The following is a 24,488-nucleotide window of genomic DNA, read 5'->3' as shown; positions in this document are numbered from 1 at the left end:
AAGGGGTTCACTAGTTTATTTCTGAGATAATTTCCAAGAACTCATGTAAAAACAGCACAGTGAGTGATTGGCAACATTGGTGAATAATTGGAGACACGGCTAAATATGTTTCAACAACCTGAGTTTAGCTTTGGTAGGACAAGCTTCCAAGGATCAGGGGCAGAGAGAGAAGAGTGAAGCCAGGTCCCTTTGGAAGTGAGGGCTCAGAATGTGGAGTGGGGCTATGAGGGGGACTTCAGAGCCAGATGTCAGAGCTGCAGTCGCCCCCAGGGTAGCGGAGCTCATGGGCCAGCGCTGGGCCGAGGGGTTCCTTCCCAAAGTCCACCAGGAAGTTGGGGTTCAACTTCAGCCCTCCCTTTTCTGTGTCGACATCAATCTGCAGCATCACAGAGCCTTCCCTGATGGAAACAGGGAGGGGAGAAGAAAGAGGTCAGCAGGGGCCATGCCGTACCCCCAAGAATTGAGTCTTCAGAAAGCCAAACCCCTCTGGGAGAGGAGGGTTGGGAGGGGAGCCCAGGCTGCTTCTTACTTGACGAGATCAGGGTAAAACTGCTTGTCCCAGCCACTGTACAGTGACGTGGTCAAGTAGAGACGCTTCCCATCCAGGCTAAGCTGAATCATCTGGGGGCCTCCAGCCACCCGTTTTCCCTTGGGAAAATCAAGGTTAAGACCTCAGGGTTACATATAGATCTTAGGAGAGACTCGCTGGCACCACCCAAACCCCAAGAGCATGCTCAGACACTGCCCAGCCCTGCTCCCCGATATTTCTCCAGCATGGATCTGAGGGGTCCATGAGCAAGGGGAGAGACCCTCACCTTGACCACCAGGGGCTCTGGCTGGCACTTTAGCTCCTGGTCCTCCAGCACTTGCACAGGGCCTCCCTTAACAATGCTGCCTCCGAGGAAGAGCTGGGTGGGCAAGTGCAGAGCATAATGGAGAACAGTGGTGGAAGGTGAGGACATTTCCGGAAGAGCAGCTTGCCTCAGTTAGGATGCCTCACTCCCACACGCTCCCCACATCCAGCCATGGATCTCCATGGTCCTGGCCTGAACCACCTCTCAGCCCTCATCTTTGCTTTTCATCCCCCAGCCGCCTCATTCCCTCTCCCTCATCTCCAGACTTCCACTTCCTCCCTCCTTTCCTCCTCATCCTGGTAGCACCCCACCTGTCCCGTGAGGCGGGGCCTCTTTGGGTCAGAGATGTCATACTGTCGCAGGTCCCCGTGCAGCCAGTTGCTGAAGTAGAGGAAGCGGTCGTCCAGGGACAGCAGGATGTCAGTGATCAGGCCTGGGGGTGGGGTGTGGTTCAGAGGCTTACGGACTCTTGTTCCCCAGGCCTGGAACCAACCTTCCGACTCCCACCCACCCTGAGCACTCACCTGGCATTTCGGGCAGGATCCAGCCCTTCACTTTTTTGGGGGGCACCTGGATCACCTTCTCCACTGACCAAGTCCCTTTCTGCATTGGCATTAGAAGGCAGAGAGGTGAGACTGTGGGGACTGTGGGGTGGGGTCAGACCTGGGTGTCCCCAGAGCAGACTGACTACAGGGAGACAGGAGATGCTGGGCCATCTTCCTGCGAGGGTGTAACCCCCATGCAGATCCCTTCAGGCAGGGGTCATGTCTGCTTTACCACTGTATGTCCAGCACCTAGCACAGTGCCTGACATGGAAGCTCACTCAGTATTTTTTGAATGAATGAATAAATATGTCCAGTTAGGGCTTAGGGGGGAATCAGCCTGGGACTGAGAGAAGAGAGGCAGGGCAGGTGGCCTTCTTTTTTCCCCTGGGAAGTCTGGGCTAGTGGAGTCAGGCAGGGGGTCCTGGGTCACTCGAGGGAGAAAGGAGCCCAGTGGCTACAGAAGCTGGGCTGAGTGCTGACAGGGCTGCAGGAGGAGGGCCAGAGCGCACGTCACCTCATTCTTGTAAAAGCGATGGATGTTGGAGCTGAGGGCACAGCCCACGAAGCCCTGGGAAGCAGCCGGGTTGTGCAGGAAGCGGATCTCCAGGGGGATGAGCCCATCCGGGAGAGGCAGGTTCTGCACGATCTCATGGCGCTGCCAGTCCCACACGTTTAAGTGGCTCCCGTACAACCCTGGGTTGGGGATGGGGTGGGAAGACAGGCTCAGGATCAGGGCGGGAGGGCATGGGCACAAGCTGAGGCACAGCCCAGGGGAGAAGGTGGAAAATGGACTGGAGGAGTAGGAAGGACGCTTGAGGGCTCAGCACATCGTATACCAGCACCCCAAGAGTCTGGGGTCCACATGCCGGAAGTCAGAGGGCTGGAGAGTGCGGGTTTGGAACAGAAAGCAGGTTTGTGTGACCAGACTCCTGCCGGCCCAAGGTGGGCGGGGGGTGGGGGATTCTCACCCGCCTCTACGTCGGCGGGGTTGAAGCCATCTCGTAAGACATTGGGAGCTGCCCATTCGGTGCTGATCATGACATTGTGTCGAGGCTGGTACCAGAAGTCATAGCCCATGGGTGCAGCACCTCCAGGTCGCTCCCACGTCCCCTTCACCTCAAACGTCTCTCCATCCAGCAGCACAAAACCCCCTGAGTGGGGAGGAAAGTAGGGTGGCAGGTAGAGGTGGTAGAGGCACTACCGCCGCCCCCCACCCCCCAGCCCTCCTGAATTAAAGGAGCTGGCAAACCGCGTGGGAGGAGGGGCACCAAGCAATGGGCTTGGAGCCCCTTGGACAGGCCTGGGTTTGGATACCTGTCCAAAGGGTCTCACCCAGAGGGCCTGGTGGGAGGTGGGGACTTACTCTGGTGCCCCTGCCTCCTATCAACTTCATCCCTCTCCCAGACCGCAGGGTAAATTTTTGAACCAAGATCTTCTGGGACTTTGCATCCTGCACATCTCTTGCCAGGCCTCCCACATTCGGTCTAGGATTCCTGCCAGAGTCTAAACTCAATTCTGCTCACTACATTTTTTTCTTATAGAGCAAATTATGTAAATTATATTTATTTGTAATTCAACATGAATGCCCAATATGTTTTTTACCCCAGCTGAATGTCTTATGACACCTTGACACTTTTTTGCAAAGACAACCAGATGTCTACTCCTAAGTGTTATCAAATCTGGGGCTGTCCTGCATCCCATCTCCTGGAAAAAGCAGTTAAATAGAGTCTAGAGCAGTAACCTTCACTGGAGGACCTTAACTGATATTTCACTCCAAGCCCTGGGATGGCGAGTTCTGGTGAAACAGGTGAAGCTCAGAGAGACGCAGCACAGCGTGATTAGGATGCACATTCTGGAGCCATATGGCTGGGTCTGAGTTCTAGGCTCTGCGACTTACTTGCTGGCTGACTTGGGGTAGTTACTTAACCATTCTGTGCCCAGCCTCCTAATCTGTCAAACAGGGATTGTGCACAGTGGCACCTATCTCACAGACATGTTATGTGAAAGCTCCGATCGTGCAATAAATGAGAAAGCAGATGTGACAGTTAAGGATCCCAAGGACTGTGAGAGTTGCTCATGAATTCATGATGGCTGATATTAAATGTACGTGTTTTCTGGGGCCATGTCTATGCTCACATTCCCCATGGCTGACAGTTCCAGCTACCACTTGTAGGTGAATTCATCATTCAAGGCTCATCTTCATAAAAATAATCGAAACAACTGAAATTACTTGACAGTAGTTTAAATACTGGGTGAGCCCTCGCCCTCTGGTTCTCCCTGGAAGGTCATTCCATCCCTCCCCCAGCTTGGGATCTGCTCCCCCCGTAGCTATGCCTGCAGTGCTGCCAGGTACCTTTGCCGTTGCCCTGGGGGTCTCCCAGGGAACTGACCATCACCTCCCCACTGGCCAGGCAGTGGCTGGTGTGGAGGTAGCCTAGGTTGCACTTGGCGTGGATGTCCTTGGCCTCAACGACCTGGAGAGGGGTAAGAAATGGTCACAGTCTTGCAGAGCCAGGAGTTCCCCTACTCCCTACTTCTCTACTCCAGTACTTCTATCTGCTGACCCCGTCCTCTTTCCCTTTGAAACCTGGACACAATTTTCTCTGCAAGAATATGGCAGAGGTTCAGTCTGGTAACTTCTGCAGATCAGCAAGGGAGAGTCAGAGAGACTGCTAACTCCTCAGGTGGAAAGCACGGGCTTCTCTCCCCCTGCCTGTCTTGAGGTTACTCACAGCCCTTTGAGACCACAAACTCCTCCCAGGCTGGGACAATGCCAGTGTCAACTCTCTATCACCAGCAGCCAGTTGGAAGGAAGCGTTGAAAGGGAGGATTGGGGGCTCCTAACTCTCTGGGGAAGAAACAGCTCCTTCTCCAGCTCAGAGTGAAAAATGAGAGCCTCCTCCTTCCCCTCCGACGCTGCAGCCCTGGGTGGTGACGACTGGCAGGCCTGGTAACTCTCCTCCAAAATCTAACTCGGCTCCCTGGGGCTGAGCCCAGACCCTACGCAAGAGCTGGAGGCAGCTGCCTTAGGGGTGGCTTCCTGCCCATAAGCTGCCTGGTGGGGGTAGGTGCATCAGGGGCCCTGAGCTGGCGAGGGCAGAGAATGCACCTTGTGCAGCTTCGGGGCACGGGGCTCGGTGCCAACGTCCACCACATAAATTCGGGAGGAGATGAGACAGGGCAGCACCAGCTTGGTGCGTGACTTGGTGCTGTCTCCAAAGCAGCTGCTGCAGGTGTTCCATCCTGAGTGATGCAGCTCGTCCTTCAGGTTGGGCATGGGCAGCCGGTGGATGACCTAGGATAGGAGGAGGGCAGGGGTGGGGCTCACTTGGACCATGCTTCTGTGTGCTTTAGGGAAAGGGATCCTCTGGACCCGCTTCAGCTTGGCTGCACAGCACAGATATGATTTCAGCATTGCCTTCGCTCACGTGGGATGGGTGAGGGGGCTTGCGCAGGGAACATCGAACATCGTGAACATACCCAGGGAGGGCGAAGAAGGATGGAGGATGGAGCTGGGGAAGGGCATTGCTAGGGCTAGGGCTAGAGGAGGGGTCTCAAGGCCTCTGGTGCCCAAGCTCCACCTCACCTGACAATACTGGGGAGACTTGGGGTCAATGTCCACAGTGGCCAGATAATCCGGGGCCTCAGTGTTTGTGTTTCGGTAAATACAGGGCAGATAGACAATCTTCTCCCTGGGTCCTAGAGGGCAGAAAGCAGGCAACGGGGTGAGGGGCAGGGTGGGGGGATGGCAGGGGCAGTGCAGGGTGTGCCAGCCGTGGACTCAGTAGCAGGCACTGGCTGCCTAGTCCCCGCCTCCGCCCCTCACCTCCGGGGGCACTGGCTCTCAGTCTTCTCACACATACCTTTCATGGCCTCCAGAGGGCTGGGGTAGCCAGGCCCACACTTGTTCTCACATTTTGTATCTGTGGAAACAATGGGGCATGTTGGCTGGACCACACTCAGGCTCTGGCTCTGGAGGGTGAAGGGTGAAGGCTCCTTCCCCCGGCCCCCCACCGCCCAGCCCATGAAAACCCTGATGAGTGTGTGGGTGGGGGGAAGAGCGGCAGATACATGACCTGAAGGTGCACAGACACTCAAGCAGGACCCAGAGGAGGCAGGAGAAGGGAGCATACAGGGGAGGCTGTGTGGTACAGTGCTTACGACATCGCCTTGGGTCCCCAGCCCAGCCGGTCACTAACTAGCCATGGGAGCTTGGTCAAATCACTTAAACTCCCTGGCCTCAGTTTGCACATCATCTGTAAAAAGGGTACTAAGAATACCACAGTGGGCTTTTGTGAGGTGTAAACGAGAAGCTGCAGTCACGTGTGCAGCGCTGCGCTGGCCTGTAGGAGCCAGCGGACCCTGGCTGTTCTCGAGGAACAGCCCTTGGGCAGTGAGGTGGTGCCTCTTCAGCTCCCTTCACTGAAAGTCCTTTAAACCAGGGGCTGGGACCCTTCCTGCTTTCTTCCCCTCTGGGTTCTGACCCCATGCTGGGGCCAGAGCCTGGCTTACAAAACCCAGGGCCTGGTAAGGTAGAGGAGGCTGAAGCTAAGTCTGCAGGGCTGATAGGAGCTGGATATTCTTAGACCAGTTTCTACCCCGCCATCCACTTCCTTTATCTGTAAAGCTAGGTGTTTGGCCCAACTCTGGAAAGCTCAGAGGCCCACCCACCAAGGAAGTGGCCCTCCCTTTTTCCTGACGTCTGGCAAGAGAAGCCACGTGGATCTGCAGGAGGAAAGTCAGAAACCAAAGTCCCCCTCTGAGAAGGAGGGCTGCCATTAGGCAACAGGCAGTGGGATTTGGGGCCCAACCAGGAGGAATGGCTGAGGAATAAACACAGAGGGAGCTGCAGGCTGGAAGGAATCCTGGAGTGGAGTTCACAGGACTGCACACTGCCTCCCTGCCTGGTCCCACGGCTACTCGGCTACTGCCCAAGAGTTGAGCCCCGCCCCTGTCTGGGCACAGGCCCTCAGCAGAGAGCCGGGTCCCCCTACTGGCAGCGGCTAAGTGACATAGGAGGCTGAGAAGCAGCAACAATATTTTAGAGTCCAGAAACATGGTTTCAAGCTCCAAGATTCCCCCCCAAGCAAAAAGAAAACCCAAACCTCCGCAAAAAATTGGGGCGAGGGTACAGCTCAGTGGTAGAGTGCACGCCTAACATGCGTGAGGTCCTGGGTTCAATCCCCAGTGCCTCCATTAAAATAAATAAATGAATAAACAAATAAAATTACTTCCCCCGACAAACAAGGCCAAATAAGACAAAGTATTCAGAAGTACTTTTGTAAATGAGAAGTGTTGAATAAATATGGGTGCCAGAAATTGTGCCGGAAATCCCAGCCAGTGGTTGGTGTGCAGAGGGCTGGGTATGGGACGGCACAGGGCGAGGCCCCGTCCAAAGAATTAAGGCGACTTGTCCTGCTGCACAACCAAGCTGTGTCGGGGCTTGGCACAGGAGGAGGGGGGAGGGGAAGGAGGGGAAGGAGGTTGCTGGACACAGAATGCAAGGAGAGTCAAAGCTCCAGGACATCAAGACAGAGATACAAAAACTGCAAAGCCAAACGGAGACAGAGGGAAGCGAAAGTGAGAAGGAGGTGTGTGGAAGAGGCGCCCCCCGTCAGCGCCAGCCCGGACCCTCACAGCACACGCGGCATTTCTTAGAGTCGGAGTCAGGCCTTGCGTGCCACTCAGGCCCCACTGAACGTCAGTCCTTTTTCTTGGGAACATCGCCACTGTCTTAAGCATTTCAAACAAGATCTCTGAACATCTTTGGGTTTGAGATGAACCCAGAGAAAGCTCACTGGGTTTTCCCAAGGCCAGGCTGGCTGCTGGGCATTCTGCCAACCCAGGAAAGAGCCAGATCCAAGGGGGCAAAGACCTCAATACTCCCAACCAGACCCAAACTCCACCTTATCCTGAAATCCAGGAGCCCACGAATGGGGCAATAAGGAGGACCTCGGCACTGGGAAGGTTGGAGGCATGGAAACAGGCCCCCAGGGAGAGAGTGTGGGCTCCCTGACCTCCCTACCAGAGGGATTCGGGGGGCAGGGAGCCAGAGAGCAACCTGGCCACCGAAGTCCTGGGCTCCTGACTCCCTGCAGGAAAAGGTTGGCCCAGGGCTGAAACCAGGACTGTATGCTATGGTGACAGCCGGAGACATAGAGGTTCCCCCTCAGTACCTCCTAACATGATTTCCTCAGCTGCAGAAAGGTCCTCTAGCCCAGGCTGCAGCTGGGGAGCTGGGTGGGAGCCCAGGGTCACCTTTCCCAGCTGTCCCTCTGTCTTCCTTCCCAGGCACCTCTAGAAGCTTCCGCCAAGCTAGGAAATGCAGGGGTGGGGGCAGTGGAGCAGAGCCCTGTGCTCCCTCCCCTACTCAGCTCCCCGACCAGGTTTTCTGTCACTTCTTGTGGGGCAGGCCGCAGGGGTGGGGGGGCGCAGGGCAGCTCACGGTTGTCAGGAGCCCCCTCCTTACCCATGCTGCTCCGAGGTGTCCCGGGGGTCTGCCAGGAGTGGGCAGAGACAAGACAAAGCGGTGCTGGTGTCAGAGGCAGGCTGTGTCGGGGAAGGGGCAGAGGGAACGAGTTTATACAACTGATTGGGGGTGGGCGGGGCGGGGGGAGGGCCCAGGCCGCAGCCCAGGGTGCATGACGAAGAGCGAAGAGCGGCTGGCCAGCTCACTCTCAAAGGGCCTGGGCGGCTGGTCTTTGAGTTACTGGCTGTATGTGTGTGTGTGTGTGTGTACAAGAGTGGGTGTGTAGGAGTCTGTGCACGTGCAGGTATGTGCTGTGCCTGTTTCTCTTTAGTGGAGTGGAGCCTGGGCATGTGAGTTTGTGTGTATGCCCACATGCTTGCTACTGTGTATACACACACACACATCTTTGTGTTGCCTGTGTGTATACTTTTATGCATGAGTGTGTATCTGCATCTATGTGCCTGTGTGAGGGTGCTTGTGTGTAAAAGTCAGTACTTGGGTATGTGTGTGTGTATCTGTGGACATGTGTATACGCACCTCTGTGTGTGTGTGTTTGCACAAGTTCCTGAGTCTCTAGATGCTCATCTCTGTGCTTGGACCTGTCTCTTGGCATTTCGGGGTGCCCGGGGCTGCTGGCCCATTTGCTCCTACATCCACAGCCAGGGTCAGCTCTCTCTTAAGATTGCCCCCTCATTCCAGACATGCATGCTCCAGAAGGCACTGTCCTACCCATCCCGAGGACCGCTCACCCACGTCTGCTTGTCACAGAGGCCCTGAAGGAGCTGGGGCCGCGGGTGTGTTCAGGTTCCATTCTCCCCAGACCATTTGTTCCTCTTTTTTTTTTTTAACATTTTTTATTGATTTATACTCATTTCCATTTGTTCCTCTTGAGCTTTGAAGTGGAGGGAAAGTGGGCAGTGCCCATGATTGCCCTCTATTACCCTCACAAACCTCAGGAGGTGAAAGTGGAGTGCCTGCCTCTCATCTCCCAGCCTGGGGCCTCAGCAGCGCCCCGGGGCAGGGGAGCAGGGCCCAAGGGCAGCCTGGCATGATACCACTGGCCCGGAGCTGATCCCAACACGTCATCAAACTCTCAGGGTCTCCATCTATCCAGGAAGCAGTCCTCCAGCTAGAGGGCTCCGTGACCGCCAGGGCTGCGAAGCCTGCTAGTACAGTGTCCTGGGGGACACGCCAGCCCCTTGGGCAAACGGCAACTACTTGCTGAAGAACTGAAGCTGGGTTGAGGCCAGATCCCTTGGCTCTCTCTGGGGCTGCCCTCATCTGGAGAAGCGAGTTTGGAGTGCCAGACAAGGGGACCCACACAAACTGCTCTCCATCTTGAAGCTGAGGGCCCCCCACTTTCCTCAAACTTGGCTGCCTGACCAAGGTAACCTCTGCCCCACTCTTCTAGGAACTTGCTGAGTCTGGTCTTCAAAAGCCACTTCCATCTCTTTGGATGGAAACTCTGAGGTTACGTTTTTATTGGGTAGAGAAAGGGACATAGTTTGGGCTTGAGATTGCCAGTAGAAAAGAGCCACGAGGCTTCCAAACCAGAATGGAGAGAAGGAGAGCAAAACTGGGCTTCAGCGTGATGGGCGTCTGTCCTCCTGGTGCCCATGGGTGAGGATCATTTGCCCACAAAGGAAGATGATCTGTGGCTGCACAGGGCAGGGGTCCTCCTTTATCCCCTTGTCCCCAGCGTCACTTAACTCCTCTCAGTTCTTTCCAACTTCTGCATCCTCACCACCGCACGGCCAGCCAGGCACCTACCAAAGTGAGCCTCATGGGTGCAGCTGCCCCACGGAGGGGGTGGGGGGCCCCCGAGGGCTGCTGCTTTGCCAGCTTCCAGCCTCCTGGCTGCCTCCACTCACTCTGCCTCATCCCAGCATTCTGGCCGTCCTCCTCCTGAGGTCTCTATCTCCTCCTTCCTCTCTACTTTCCCACTTTTTGTCTTGAGGTAGCCCAGCATCCAAAATCTGAAAGAGAAAGAAACCCCACCCCACCCTCTTCTTGAAAGTTCTAAAGTCATTAACTCCAAAGAAGCTGTTATATTGCTCGTTTCGAGTCTGTCATTGACACAAGTTCTTTCATGCCCTGCAGCTCCAATCTGGCAGCTCTTTCATGTCTCTGTGGCTCCTCCACTGCACCCCTAACCTCTTGCGACTTTCTCCCAGAATTTTTGCTCCAGAGCCTGCAAGGTAGTCGGGGAAAAGTTGTCCCAACCCGGGTTGCAGCTGTAGGCAGTCAGGGTCGGGGCTCAGGTTGATAACAGAGAAGTGCCCACGGTGTCTTTGCTTCTTTCGGTGCCAACAGGGCTTGCTTGGGTTTCCGAGGTGCAGAACTGCACCCCAGTCAGCATCCCAAAAGTTGCTTCTCAGGGCTCCCTTCCCTGCTGGATCTGTCCCTCCCTAGCCAGAGGCCAACCAGAGCTGGAAAACTCTTAATTCATAGAAGGGATCACAGAAGGGCCTCCAGCTGAGGCCCTGGAAAGTGTCGGACTTCAGCCTGGGTCTGCTAACTGGGGAGGCCAAGTGGACCCTGATGCTGGGCGCCACCAGCCCAAAGCAGGGTTTGTGGCAAGGCCAGTGGGGTGGGTGCAGCCCTCTTCCCTTTTGCTATTTGAAGCCCCAGAGAAGCACAGTAAGTATGAGGGTGATAGGTTATCAGGTTGACTTCTGGACAGCCACGTGGTTATGTAACCACCACCCCAGCTTTGGCTCAGGCCTCCACACATAGGAAGTGGATTCTCTGACCGCAGGGATCGTGGGGAGCAGCTGTGTCCAGAGGGCACGGGCGCTGCTGGTTCCCCTCTTATCTGCCACCCTCAGCCCAATTTCTTTCGGCCTCTTTAAACAGGGGCTATTGAGGGGGGAGTGAGGAAAGGACTAAACCCAGAGAAGGGAACAGAGAGGAGGTGATGAATTAAAAAAAACAAGAATGAAGAACTTGGTGTTTTTCGTCTCTAGCAAAACAGAAATGACAGGGAAGCCAAGCTCCCTTGGGGAGTGATATTAGGGAGAAAGGAAAACGAACTTGCGAAGCCACCTCCCACGCACGAGCCCCTGCCTGCGGCCCCCATTTCACCCCTGCCACACCCGGTCCCCTTTCACTCACGGAGACACGGGGCTCAGTGGGGCTGCGGCCACCAACACACGGCAGAGCCAGACTCGGGGGCACCGTTTTTCTAATCACTCCTTGGCATTTCGTGTTTTGTGTTTTGTTTTGTTTGGTTTGGCGAGGGGGAGGGTGGGGAGACAGAAGAACCACAAGGAATGTGGAAAGCTGTGGTGTTTTGTTTTTTCGAGGCCTCAGGGCAGAGAGACTTCCTCTGAAAAGGGGAGAGGAGTGAAGAAGCAGATGTTCCCTGTGCAGAGTGGAGCGGCCTGGGTGAAGGAGGCTCCAGGAGCGGCAGAGACGCCCTGCGCTCCGGGAAAGACTGAAGGAAATACGTCCCGGTGCCAGCCGTGGTGACCTCAGGGGAGAGGCAGTGCAACGAAGGGATGATTTTCCATTTTTCCTTTATATACTTCTGTATTTAAAAAAATAACAAGCATGGGGGTAAGGTATAGCTTGAGTGGTAGAGTGCCTGCTTAGCATGCACGGGGTCCTGGGTTCAATCCGCAGTACCTCCATTAAATAAATAAGAAAATAAACCTAATTACCTCCCCTCGCAAAACCAAACCAACAACAACAAAAAAACCCCCAAAAACACAAAAAAAGATCATGCATTACTTTTGTAACCAAACCCCAAGTAAAGGTATTAAAATATGTAACGACTTTATAGATTTATATATATATTTACTTATAATAAATTTATATAAAATATATAAATTAATAATAAAACAAACAAACACATAAATTTACATACAGAGAGACTGAAAGAAAGAAAAGCAGGATGGAATCCGTGCAGTGTAGGTGAGGGCCGCGGCGGGAGCCCCTGCTAGGGAGAAGGGCTGGCTCTGAGTCCTCTGAGCCGGCAGCTGCACCGTCCACCTGCCTGCTCTCTCCCTTGGAAGATGTGCATGTGTGTGGTCATTCATTCATTCTTACACTTCACAAACATTTCTGGAGCCCTGTCTTGGTAGACAAAGTGGTGAACAAGACAGTTTCTGCCATCCTAGAGATATTTAAGGGAGACAGCCAATTATCAAGTAAACGTATACAAAGATTACTGCATCTAAGTGCCGCGAAGGAAGAAGGATAACACACTGGTGACTGAGATTGCGGCATCAGATAGGGTTATGCGGTATTCACAGGTCCAGATTTGCGTGCAAATGAACAGCAGAAACAAACTGAAAAACCCCACACACCAATGTCTACAAAATGCCTGTAAGTGCCTAAGGAAGCAGCCCGTGGCGGCCTGAAGCGTGGCTGGCTGGGCAGGTTGAGGTTTTGGCCAGTTCAGAGTTTCTAAGCCCTGTCCTGCTCATTTCTCCTTGTTTTAACAGACCAACTCCACGCCCGCAGGAGGAAGGAGTAGCGTTTACTGAGAACCTGTTAGCAGGTGTGGCTGGTGGCGAGCCAGGTGCTGCATGCTAGCTAGTTCAGGTACAGCCCACAGCAAACTTGGAGGACTAAGCTTTTTTCTTCACCTCACGTTAAGGAAACAGAAGTTTACTAATTCATCCAACCTCTAATGCTTATCTCTCAGCACCTCCCCATCTCTAAACAATGCTGAGTTCAGAGCCTGCAACTCACAGCAACAAGGAAGCTCTGGTGGGGTTGGGGGGAGCCCTCTGCCAGGGCTTCCTACAAAGAGTGTAACTCGAGAGGACTTCCTCCCTATCCCCAGTCCCCTCAGAAATATCCTCCCCTGTGGTTGCCCGTGAAGCGTGCAACGTCCCGACGTTCCCACCAGCAGTTTATGTCTCCGTGTTCTGGGATGGGTGCTTCTCACCTCTGAGCTGCAGGGATCACACCCGGCGTTATGCTGCTGGTGCGGCAGTGCTGGGGTGTGGCTAGCGGTCTAAGGGCAAGAGCAAGGGAGGCACTCAAGAAGGGAAGTAGAGTGTTTAAAAAGTAACTGTTACCTTCTTAACTATTGTATCCCTATCTCTTAGAGAAGAAAAGAATAGAAAGTGAGAGACGGAGATCTTTCTCTCTCTCTCTCTGGAAGATTTCAAAAAATTCAGATGTAGAGCAAGCAGTGCAATGAACCCGCAGGTATACCATCCACCTTCAATAAAATCAGCTCATAACCTATCTTGTTTCAACTACACCTCCCAGCCTCCCTCGATCGTGGGTTTCTTGCAGCAAACCCTAAATGTTGTATTATTTCTTGCATTAATCTTTCAGTATGCATCCCTTCAAAATAAGAATTCTTCTTAAAATCACAATACCATAATCACAGCTAAACAAATTAATAAATCTTTACTATTATCAAATATTCCATCAGTGTTCAAATTTCCCCTATTGTCTCATACATTTTTGTTTTCTGGTTTACTTGCATCAAGATCTAAAGGGGGTCTGTAACTTTCTACTGACTTGCTCAATAAATCTCTTAAATCTCTATAATCTAATCTCTTTAAGGCTCTCTGTGGAAGACTTGATTTTCTGTTTAAATGAAGATAGAACAGAAATGATGTGTCTGGTTACACAGTTGATCTGTTAGAAGAAAAGGTGAAGTGTGTTTGAAAACCAACTGTGTAGTCTAGAAAAGGTGACATCGGTTACAGGGACCCAGGTGAAAGTTTGCCATCGTCCCCTATGCTCCCAGGCCTCTCTCCTGTGCCAAGCCTGGCTCCAGAAGAGCTGAGACAAGGGCCATAAAGTGGCTGTAACGCACTCACGGAGGCCCACTTGGCTTCCGCCCTTTCAGGCGAGAGCCTGGGAAAAGAGAATTGCGTAAGTCTTGGTTAATGGCCCAAATTAAGCCATCAAAACCCCTAATCAAGCCTTCATTTTGGACATGTTACAATACTGTAAATGAAGTACCAAACCAAAATAAAAGCCTTTCTATTTGAGGCTAGAAGGACCTTTGGTCCCTGGAGTCATATTCTTGAGTCACAGTTTCTCTACTGAGGCTCAGGACGGGCAGGAACAAATCCTCTCTTTCCCTGGGGAGCACAGGGCCTCCACTTTCTCACCTCAGTACCCAGATGCTGCCTGGGAAGAAGGTAGGGGATACTTCTCCCAGAGTCTCAGAAAGGCAAGAGGCTCAGGTTTTGGGAAACTTGTCCTCAGCTCTACTTGGAATCAGAGGGAGAAGCGCTGGGAGAAAGCCTTAACTGCCTGTCCTGGATTCTCTGTCTTCCACACACTGTATCTAGCCTGCTGTTTCCCTTAGGGTCTCCCCAGGGTCACAGCCACATGTAGAAATGTTTAAAACGGTATTTGGGAAATTACTATTATGAGATTTCTGGCCTCAGCTTATCAAAATTCTGCTCAGAAACCAAAGTTTAAAAGGCTTAAACTGAAAAATGATTGCTCCCAATATCCAAAATCTCCAACAAATCACTTGGAAAAAGACAACACAATAGAAAAATGCGCCAAGAACATGGAAATGAAAGAGAAGTGGCTAATAAACGTAAGAAGAGGTATCCAAACTCATTAACAATTAGAGAAATGCTTGTTTAAACAACCAAAAGATATGATTTGCAAAAATAAGAAGGTTGATAATATTCAGGGTTGGAAGGAGGGGGGAAAAGGTCATTCTTATATTTTATTGGAAAGAGTATAAAATGGTGGAACATTTTAAGAAGGCAATTTAGCAACACCTCGCAGTATTTTAAATGGAAATCCGTTTTTAATGACTTACTCTATGGAAAGACAATTACACAATATAGACAAGCACACAAATATTATGAATAGGCTGTTGACTGCAACATTGTAAGAGCGCAAAGTTAGAAACGACCAACAGGGGAATGGTTAAATATATTATGTAACACCGATAGTACAGTACACCAAGCCACGATAATGTATAGTTTTGTATACGCTGACATGGAAAGACATCCAAGAAATACAGTCAAGGAGAAATACAGTCACCTAGAAAAGTAGTATGATCCCATTTATTTTAAACTACATATAAAATTAATTAGTTAATATATGTAGTTTTAATTGTTTAAATTAATTTAATTTATAATCTGCTAATTAATTTAAATTATATATGTAAATGTTATATGTATGTTTATATGTTCACAGGAAAGGATGCGTAGAGATACAGCTTCCTTTATCATACCAAATGTACCAAATGTAACTAACAGGGGCTGAGGACTTGGATGAGAGGGAGCAATTTTTATTTTTCACATTATATATCAATTATGTATTTTTAAATTTTATAGGAAGCTTAAAATATATGCATAATTTAAAGACTGAAATGGTGAAAGAATACAATAACACTGTTCTTTATTAGATGAGGAAAAATTTTAAAGGTTAAAACCCAGCACTGGGGAGACATGAGGAAAAGGGCAAGCTCATTCAGGAATGATTGGTGAGAGTGCGAATTAACATGTGCAACTGGTCAATACCTGTCAAGAGCTAAACTCTGCAGACCCTTTAACCTAGGAAGTGCATGTCTAGGATGTGGTCCAGAGATACACCTGCACAGGTAGGCAAGACCCAGGTGAATATGATAACAGCCACAGCAGCAGCAGCTATCACTTATTAAAGGCTTACCAAGTCCTTGCTACTATTCTGAGGACTTAGAGACACGAGCCACACACCTCATGTAAAAGTTTCCTTGCACCAGGTGCTTCTCTGAGCGCTTTACGCACTCTGTGTATTTAGTCCTTGCAGCAGCGCTATGAAGTGGGGCACTCCCATTGTGCCCATTTTACAGAGAAGGGAGTCCCAGTGTACGAAAGGGAAGTAACTTGCCGAAGTCACACAACTGGTGAGTAGCAGAGCCTGGATTTGAACCCAGGCAGTCGGCTTCAGACTCTGTCCCTGTAACCCCGACACTGTAATGTAATAAATCATACAATCCTCACAACTTCTTGAGAAAGTTGCTTTTGTGTTCCATTGTTTGGGTCTAGCCAACACATACTCCCTTTTTAAGTCTTGTGGAAGTCAGAACCCACCGGCCACTACAGAAATCAAAAGGCCGGATACTTCACTGTCCCAAGTCTCCCGTGGCTAGGAGCAAGCTTGTGACTCAGTCTGGGACAGCCACGTGCGCCCAGGGAGGGCTCTGACACAAACAACTAGGGACAGTGGGGAGGGGACTTGGGTTGATGCAGGTGGCAATTCTGCAGAAGTCCCCATGGTCCCACGATGCCAGTGGTGCCAGGACTGCACTTGGAATTTGAGGGGCAGAGGCAGCATCCTGAGGGTGGGGTCTCAGTCAGCGAAAATCTCTCTGGCTGCTCCTGGCTGCAGTTTGAGCACATCTGCCATGGGGCCTTATGACTCAGTGGATCCAGTGTGCCTGACAAATCGGGGTGATCCTGCAGGCAGTGACCAGCAAGTCCCAGAAGGAGAGTCCCTAGGGTGGCGCAAAGGGGTGGTGAGGCCCAGCTCACTTCGACAAGTAACAGTTCTCTTGATAAGCAGCTTTTTGTGAGCTTCCAGATCCCAGAAGAAACCAAGCACCCTCACGAACTGAGGATTATCTGAGCCACCTAGCCGGCCCAGGGTCTCACAAGCCCCTCATCTTCCAGTAGAGCTGGGTGGAGCCTGAGACTATCCCGAGGGCAGAAGGCAGCCCAGGACGCCCTGGCGTGCTCACTGGCTTGCCCTGTCTTGCCAGACACCTCTTCTACCTCAGTCCTCTCCAATGGCTTCAGGAGAAGTTATGCATGAAAGATACTGGGAAGAACAAACATTCCAGCTTGGATTCAGCTGGCTGGCTCTCCACCATACAACATCGCCAGCCAGAAGAGGTCTATTTATTGAGATTAACAGCAAGAATTCCAGAACCAGACTGCTTGTGTCTGAATTCTGGTTCTACCAGTTCCTAGCTATGCGGATTTGGGCAAGTTTTTTAACCTCTCTGTACCTCTGTTTCCTCATCTCTAAAAAAGAGATAATAAAAATAGCTACCTTAAAGGCTGCTTTGAAAATTTAATAACTTAATACATGTAAAGCTCTTAGAATAGTATTCAACGTGCACGAAATGTTTCTGTTGTTACTGCGGTAACTAAGTACTTCTGAGAAAAAGTTCTTGTGATTTCTTGCACAATAATGTGAATGTAATTAACACTACTGAACTGCACATTTAAAGATGCTTCAGATGGCAAATTTAATGTGATAGGTTTTTTACTACAATAAAAAATGTGATAAAACCTATGAAAATAGAAGTTTTTTAACATGGAATTTTATGATTAAGATACTTTCAAATTGAGAGAATCTGTGGTCTTTTTCTTAAATGGCAGATAAGTAATAAATACCTATTAAAAAAAATAATGAAACCCTTCTACAAGATGGTCCTGAAAGTTGGTGGAGAAAGGAAATCCTCTGATGGGCAACCTTTCAAGTAGAATACATCACTGGCTCTGTTGGGAGGAGACAGTCTGAGGATCTGTCCTGGTTCATGTGCAAGGCCGATGCTTTAGCTGGGTGGACAGACTTGGATGGTACAAAATCACAGGGACAAGGGGTCTGGGAAGAAGTCTGGTGAATGGGCTTCACAGGAGAGCCTCAGAACAGAGGAATATTTTGCCTAGCACAGCCCCTCACCATCAGAATGCCCCGTTTCTAGAGGCTGCTCCTGTTGATCCGATGGGTGAGGTGAACCTGTTGTGTGGATGTCGTTCTGTTTCCTCCTTGGACAGTCCATGAACAAAGTGGCTGTGGTGGAGGACACAGGCTGGCTGTGGCCTTCACAGGATGGGCCGTCCCTCACCAAGTCAGACCTGATGGGGGCTATTGCTGAAGGTCACTTGGCCCACAGGAGCTACCAAACCAGCTCACTTACTTGGCGAAGGGTGCTTATGTAGGCTGTCTCCCAACAAGGCAGGGGCAGAAATTTGTTCTCTCGAGAAGGCAGTGTACATAGTTTTCGCTGTGGATTTATCTGCCCTGCTCCCATACATCTGCTGCCACCACCACATCCTGGATGTCGGATGCTGTTGTGTACTCTACACAGCGTAGCTCCTGCCCACGGCTCGCACCATGCAGTGGAAGAGCGCCAACGGTGTATGGCACAGGGAGTGCTCTGCAAGTACTGACTCAACGCATCTTCACAGCAACCACTCGCTGGGAGTGGGGCCTCTCACCACCACACCTAATACCCATTCACAACATTTTTGCTTGTAATCCCACGACTCTGGGCTCTGCTGGTTTAGAGGTTTGGTATCCCAAGGAGATTAGCTTCCGCAAAAAGGAGGCACCAATAGTTCCATCAAACTGGAACCTAAGGCAGTGACCTGGCCATTTTGGACTATTTATTCCACTGAGTGAACAGACAGAACAGGGGGAAATGTTAGCTGGGGTGATTGATCCTGATGACCTAGAGAAAGTAAGGTTGCCGTCCCATACACAGCAGGGCCAGGGAGAAGGATGGGTGCAACCCAGGGGCCCCCTGGGGAGATCTTACACCACCTGTCCAATGCTTTAAGTTAACAGAAGACTGAAGCAGCAGGAGCAAGATGACTGAGAGTTCAGACTTTCTGGGAGTGAAGGTCTAGGTCTCTCCGTAAGTAAAGAGCTTGACCATCTCAAGTCCCAGCTGAATTACGTAGTGGTTTAGAGACTGAGCTGTGGTATCCGACCACCTGGATTCAAATCTGAGTGCTAACACCTACTGGCTGTGTCACTGTGGCTACTTTAGTTTCCACACCTGTAAAGTGAGGATAATAATAGTTTATATCCCAAATGCTTATTTTGAGAATTGAGTAACACTTATAAAACACTTCAGACAGGGACTGACATGTAGCAAACACTCTATAAGTGTTACCTATTATTAAGGCAAAGAAATGGAAAGTAACAGAGGAAGGCCATAAATACCAGCTACAGCCTCAGAATCAGTTGTGAAAATGAGAGCGGTACACATGAAACCTGCACAGGAATGTTCACAGTAGTTTTATTTGTAACAGGCAGAAACTGGTCAGAAATTACCCAGATGTCCTTTGGTGTGTGGATGATTAAACAAACTGTGGTACATCCACACCATGGTAGATTACTCAGTAGTAAAAAGAAATGGACTATTGAACAGTGAAAGAACCATCCACAAAATGAAAGTGCAACCTACTGAATGCAAGAAAATATCTGCAAATCATCTGTCTGATAAGAGGTTAATGTCCAAAATATATTAAGAACTCATACAACTCAACAGCAAAAAAACCCAATCTGATTAAGACATGGGCAAAGGATCTGAACAGACATTCTACCAAAGAAAACATACAAATGGCCAACAGGTACACGAAAAGGTGTTCAGCATCAGTAATCATCAGGGAAATTGAAAATCAAAACCACAGTGAGATAACACCTCATACCTGTTAGAATGGTTGTTATCAAAAAGACAACAAATAACAAGTGTTGGCAAAGGATGTAAAGAAAAGGGAACCCTCATGCACTATTGGCGGGACTGTAAAATCATGCAGCCACTATGAAAAACGGTATGGAGTTTCCTCAAAAAAATTAAAAATAGAACTACCATGCATCCAGCAATCCCACTTCGGAGTATCTATCCAAAAAAATGAAAATACTAATTTGAAAAGATATATGCACCCCTACGTTCATAGCAGCATTATTCACAATATCCAAGTCATAGAAGCAAACTAAGTGTTCCTCAATGGATGAATGGATAAAGAAAATGTGTGTGTGTGTGTATATATATATACACACACACACATAGTAGAATATTTTTCAGTCATAAGAAAGAAATGTTGCCATTTGAACATGAATGGATCTAGGGCGTTTATGCTAAGTGAAATAAGTCAGACAGAGAAAGGCAAATACCATATAATCTCGTAAGTAGAATCTTTAAAAAAAACAAAAAGAAAAAAAAATTCAGATACAGAAAACAGATTGGTGGCTTCCAGAGGCTGGAGGAGTGGGGAGGGGAGGAGAGGGGTGGAGGAAATGGGGAAAGAAAGGAGATCAAAAGGTACAAACTTGCAGTTATAAAATAAGTAAGTCATGGAGATATAATATACAATATGGTGGCTATAGTTAATACTACTACTGTATTGCATGTTTGAAAGTTACTAAGAGTAGATCCTAAAATTCTCATCACAACAAAGAAAAATTTTGTAACTATGCTGATGGATATTAACTAGATTTATTGTGGTGATCATTTACAATATATATAAATACTGAATCATTATGTTGTATATACCTGAAACTAATATGTTATATGTCAATTATATCTCAGTGAAAAAAATGAACTATTGTTACATGCAACAACCTGGATGGATTTCCAGAGACTCGTGCTAAGTGAAAAAAGCCAATCTTTACATCCTGTATGATTCAATCTATATAATATTCTTGAAATGATAAAATTATAGAAATGGAGAACATTTTAGAGATTATCAGGAGTTAAGGTGGGGATGAGGGTGGGAAGAAGGTGGGTGTGGCCATAAAAGGGCAACACAAGGGCCCCTGTGGTGATGAAAATGCTCTGTATCTGGACTGTATTAATGCTGTGATACAGTACTATAGCTTTGCAAGATGTTACCCTTGGGAGAAAGTGGGTAAAGAGTATATAGGATCTTTATGTATTATTTCCTATAACTGCATATAAATTTATAATCATCTCAAAATAAGTTCAATTAAAAATGAGAACAGTAGTCACTCATCTTTCCTGCCTTTATTTTATGTGTGTTTTTAATTTGCCAATTTTGTGGTGTAACTTCTGATTTCAAGCTACCAAGGTGCCATCACTAAACATGGGATCGGGAGGAGATGTGCACAATCAGGTTTCACAAGCTAGTGCAGGTCAGCAACTTTTTTGCCTTATTAGTTTGGCAAAAGTTAGAAGGTTGATAACGTCGTTTGTTGGAGAGGTGGTAGAATTATTAACGGGAATATTTACACTGGAGGACAGTGCTGTTGGTATCTTCTAAAATGTTAGATACCAACTTTTGGAGCCAAAGTTCAATTTTATAGAAGTACAACCAAAAGTGTACAGATACAAAAATAACTGCCCACTGCAGAACTGTTTGTAACAGTGAGAACAGCAGACATTTCACTAACAAGAAAACGGTTAAACAACGCATGGTACCTCTGCGCTGTGGGGTAATTTCAGGAAAGAAAGACCGTACATGCTGGCAAGGAAGGAGAGTCAAGATATTTGAGTGCAAGGACAGGCTGCCACACTGTCCATACCACGCGAGTCCATTTTCTTGAGAAAGTAAACAACTCTCTGTTTGCATGTTAACGAAAGCAGTCTGGAAAGATACAACAAAATGCAAATGAAGGTTACCTCTTGGGAAAATTGAACAGTTTTTACTTTGTATACTTATAGATTTTTTATTTTAATTTTTAAAAAAATAAACAAGTATCGTTTATACTTTCTAAAACTAATTTTTGGGCTCAAGCAGGCCTAAATAGGGAACATTTCATCAAGTTCATAGAGTACTGTCTCAAGGCCAGGGTCCCTAAAAAAGGGGGTGACTCAGAAGAGAACAGTCATTGAAAAAAAGTCCAGTAATTAGATCATAAATTATCTCAGTGAGAATGAAAATAGTAAGGCGTCAGAACTGACCGATGCGGCTGCAGAGACAAGCTCTCTGGAGCAGGATTTCTGAAGGGCTTGTTCCGAACATGAACAGAGGAGTGCTGAAGCTTTCCCTTTGCCCTCCCAACATCTTTGCTTCCTTTTACAGGACTCTATATAACAGCTTTATTGAGATATAATTCACATACCATAAAACTTACCCATTTAAAGTGTACAGTTCAGTGGTTTTTAGTATATTCACAGGTGATGCAATCATCAACACAATTTAATTTTAGAATATTTTCCTAATCTCAAAAAGAAACCCGTAACCATTAGTAGCCACTTTCCATTCTCCACTCCCAGCCCTAGACAAGCACTAATCTATGGATATGATTTGTCTTTTGTGGACATTTTATATAAATGGAGTCACATCATATATGGCCTTTTACGTCTGGCTTATTTCACTTAGCATGATGGTTTCAAGGTCCACTCACGTTGTGTCAGTGCTTCATTACATTTCATGGCCAAATACTATTCCTTTGTGAGGCTCTACCATATTTTGTTTATCTGTTTATCAGTTGATTGACATACGCATTGTTTCCACTTTTTGGCTCTTATGAATAGTGCTGCTACGAACATCTGTGTACGTTTTCCTGTGGACATACATTTTTATTTCTCTTGAGTACATACCTAAGCCTGGTGAGAGAATTTTCTGTTTGAGGAGTGGGGAATTTCTTTCTCTTTCATGTTGGAGGCTTTCCCCAATATCCAGTGATCCCTGGTGATCCTGTATAGATTTATTTATATTTATTTATTTTTAATCTTTTTTATTGAAGTAGAGTTGATTCACAATGTTGTATTAGTTTCCACCGTACACCATAGTGATTCAGTTATACATATATATCCTTTTTCATTACAGGTTATCACAAGCTGTTGAATATAGTTTCCTGTGCTGTACAGTATGACTTTGTTGTTTATCTATTTTACAGAAAGTAGTTTCTATCTGCTAATCTCAGTCTCCTAATTTATCCCTCCCCCCTTCCCTTTTGGTAACTGTAAATTTGTTTTCTATGTGTGTGAGTCTGTTTTTGTTTTGTAAATAAGTTCGTGTCATTTTTTTAGATTCCACATATAAGTGATATCATATGATGCTGTCTTTCTCTGTCTGACTTCCCTTAGTATGATAAGCTCTAGGTCACACATTTAAATCAGAGTTTTCAGCACGTGTATCTCAGCCCAGGCTTTCAAGGTACCCAAAGCCTCCAAATTCTAAGATTTTTCAAGATAAGACATCGTTACCATCCTAAAACCAAAAGTCTTGTGTACACCTTAGAAACCAACTAGATAAGAAATAATTACATACATTCTTAAAAAAAAAACTATAATAAAGGTAAAATCCCATTATAACCTCTTCCAACCCCATGTCCCTCTCCAGAGACCAAGTTACTTCCACCACCCTGGCAAAGCATACTTTCTGCTTTAACTCCATTTCAACTGGCTGATTTTCTTCATCTTTTATTGCTGGGACGTTTTTCAGAGGTTCCTTGAATTTTTCCCCAGAGTGTTGTCGTAAATAAGATTATATAACAATCACTTTCAAATGCCATCATGAGCTTATTAGCCTATTATATGTGTGTATGTGTGTTTAAATTAACACAAATGGTTTCACATTATTCGTGGTTTGCCCATTGCACTCAGTAAGATAGGTTCTTTCCTTTTAGCCACCTTGTAGTGTTCATTTGTAATAATACACTACATTTAATTTATTCACTTCCCCTTTGATGGGCATTTACACTGTTTCCAATTTTTTTTGTAGTTACAAATAGTGCTCCAATGAACATCCTTGAACCTGTTTCCTTGTGCATATGTGTGATTGCCTATAGGTCACAGAGTCTAATTTAGCATGCATATTTTCCAATTTTATTAGATACTAACAAGTTGTTTTGCAGGTGCTTGCTTTAACTTACACTCCCATCAACAGTCTATAAAAGTACTTTTCCTATATCTTCTCCAACAGTTGATAATGCCAAATAATTCATTTCTGATCATCTTACTGGTGAAAAAATAGTATCTCAATATTTTAACTTGCATTTTGTGTTTATTAGTGAAGTGAGCACCTTTCATATTTTTATCATTTGGATTTTTTTGTATACATTGTTATTTATATTATTTGCTCATTCTCTTAGAATTGTTTATGATTTTCTTACTGATAAGTAAAAGTGTTCTGAATTCTAGTCCTTTATATGGTGTATTTGTTTCCCTGTCACTTATAATTTTACTCTGTAATAGTATCTTAGGCCATAAAAATTCTCTAAATTTTGATATTATCAAATTCACCAATCATTTCCTTTATGGCTTGAATCATGTTTTAGGAATTTTACTTAATATCATAAAATATTAATTCTCTCAAAATTAATGTATTTAATATAATTTCAATTAGAGTCCCAAAATGATTTGGTGTTTTTTTTTAATTGGATAAAATGATCCTAAATAAAGAATAAATATCCAGGCAGACAGACAATATATTAATATCCATAATATGTGAAAAGCTCTTACAATCTGATAAGGAGAAAACATGCAATCCAATAGAAGAATGGACAAATAATATGAATAATCAATGCAGACAGGAGAAAATTTCTTGCCAAGAAATAATGAAAGGATGCTTAAATTCACAGCTAGTTCAAGAAGTGCAATTTAAAGTAACAATGAGATATCATATTCCACCTTGTCAGATAGGCAAAAAATGGAAAAGAGCTACAGAAAAAAAGTATCATTATGTAACAATAAATGTTACATAAGATTACATTAGAATTTATTGCAGTAATTTATCTATAAAAAAACTTTCAAAAGGGAAATTTTTGAATATGTTATATTCATTCTATGTGATATGACGTAGCTGTTAGGAAGAATTGATGTGGTAGGATACAGCTATATCAAAAAGGCCACTGCTGAGAAATGTTAACAAAATGCTATTTTTGTAAAAAGGAGAATCCTTCCAAATTTCTATATTTCTATGAGCATAGAGAAAAGAGTGGAAATATGTCTATCAAATTACAAACATTATTTACCTGGGTCCAGTGGGA

General features: G+C 47.2%; 1 protein-coding gene across 1 annotated transcript; it reads right to left on the bottom strand.

Moving 5' to 3' along the window:
- Nucleotides 1-7,987, bottom strand: SELENBP1 (selenium binding protein 1). Its single transcript, XM_006216984.4, has 12 exons — nt 7,869-7,987; nt 5,263-5,322; nt 4,986-5,098; nt 4,509-4,694; nt 3,753-3,873; nt 2,368-2,550; nt 1,914-2,092; nt 1,379-1,457; nt 1,166-1,287; nt 816-908; nt 530-648; nt 1-398 (listed from the first exon to the last, which is right to left on the bottom strand). Exons 1-12 carry the CDS (start codon nt 7,870-7,872, stop codon nt 236-238), a joined length of 1,422 nt encoding a protein of 473 aa, XP_006217046.2. The 5' UTR covers nt 7,873-7,987; the 3' UTR covers nt 1-235.
- Between the last annotated feature and the right edge of the window lie 16,501 nt (nt 7,988-24,488).

This window comes from Vicugna pacos, chromosome 21 (genome assembly GCF_048564905.1).
Source record: "Vicugna pacos chromosome 21, VicPac4, whole genome shotgun sequence".
Lineage (NCBI taxonomy): Eukaryota > Metazoa > Chordata > Mammalia > Artiodactyla > Camelidae > Vicugna > Vicugna pacos.
The sequence above is the reverse complement of the archived record's forward strand: the minus strand, read 5'-3'. Positions and strand labels throughout refer to the sequence as shown.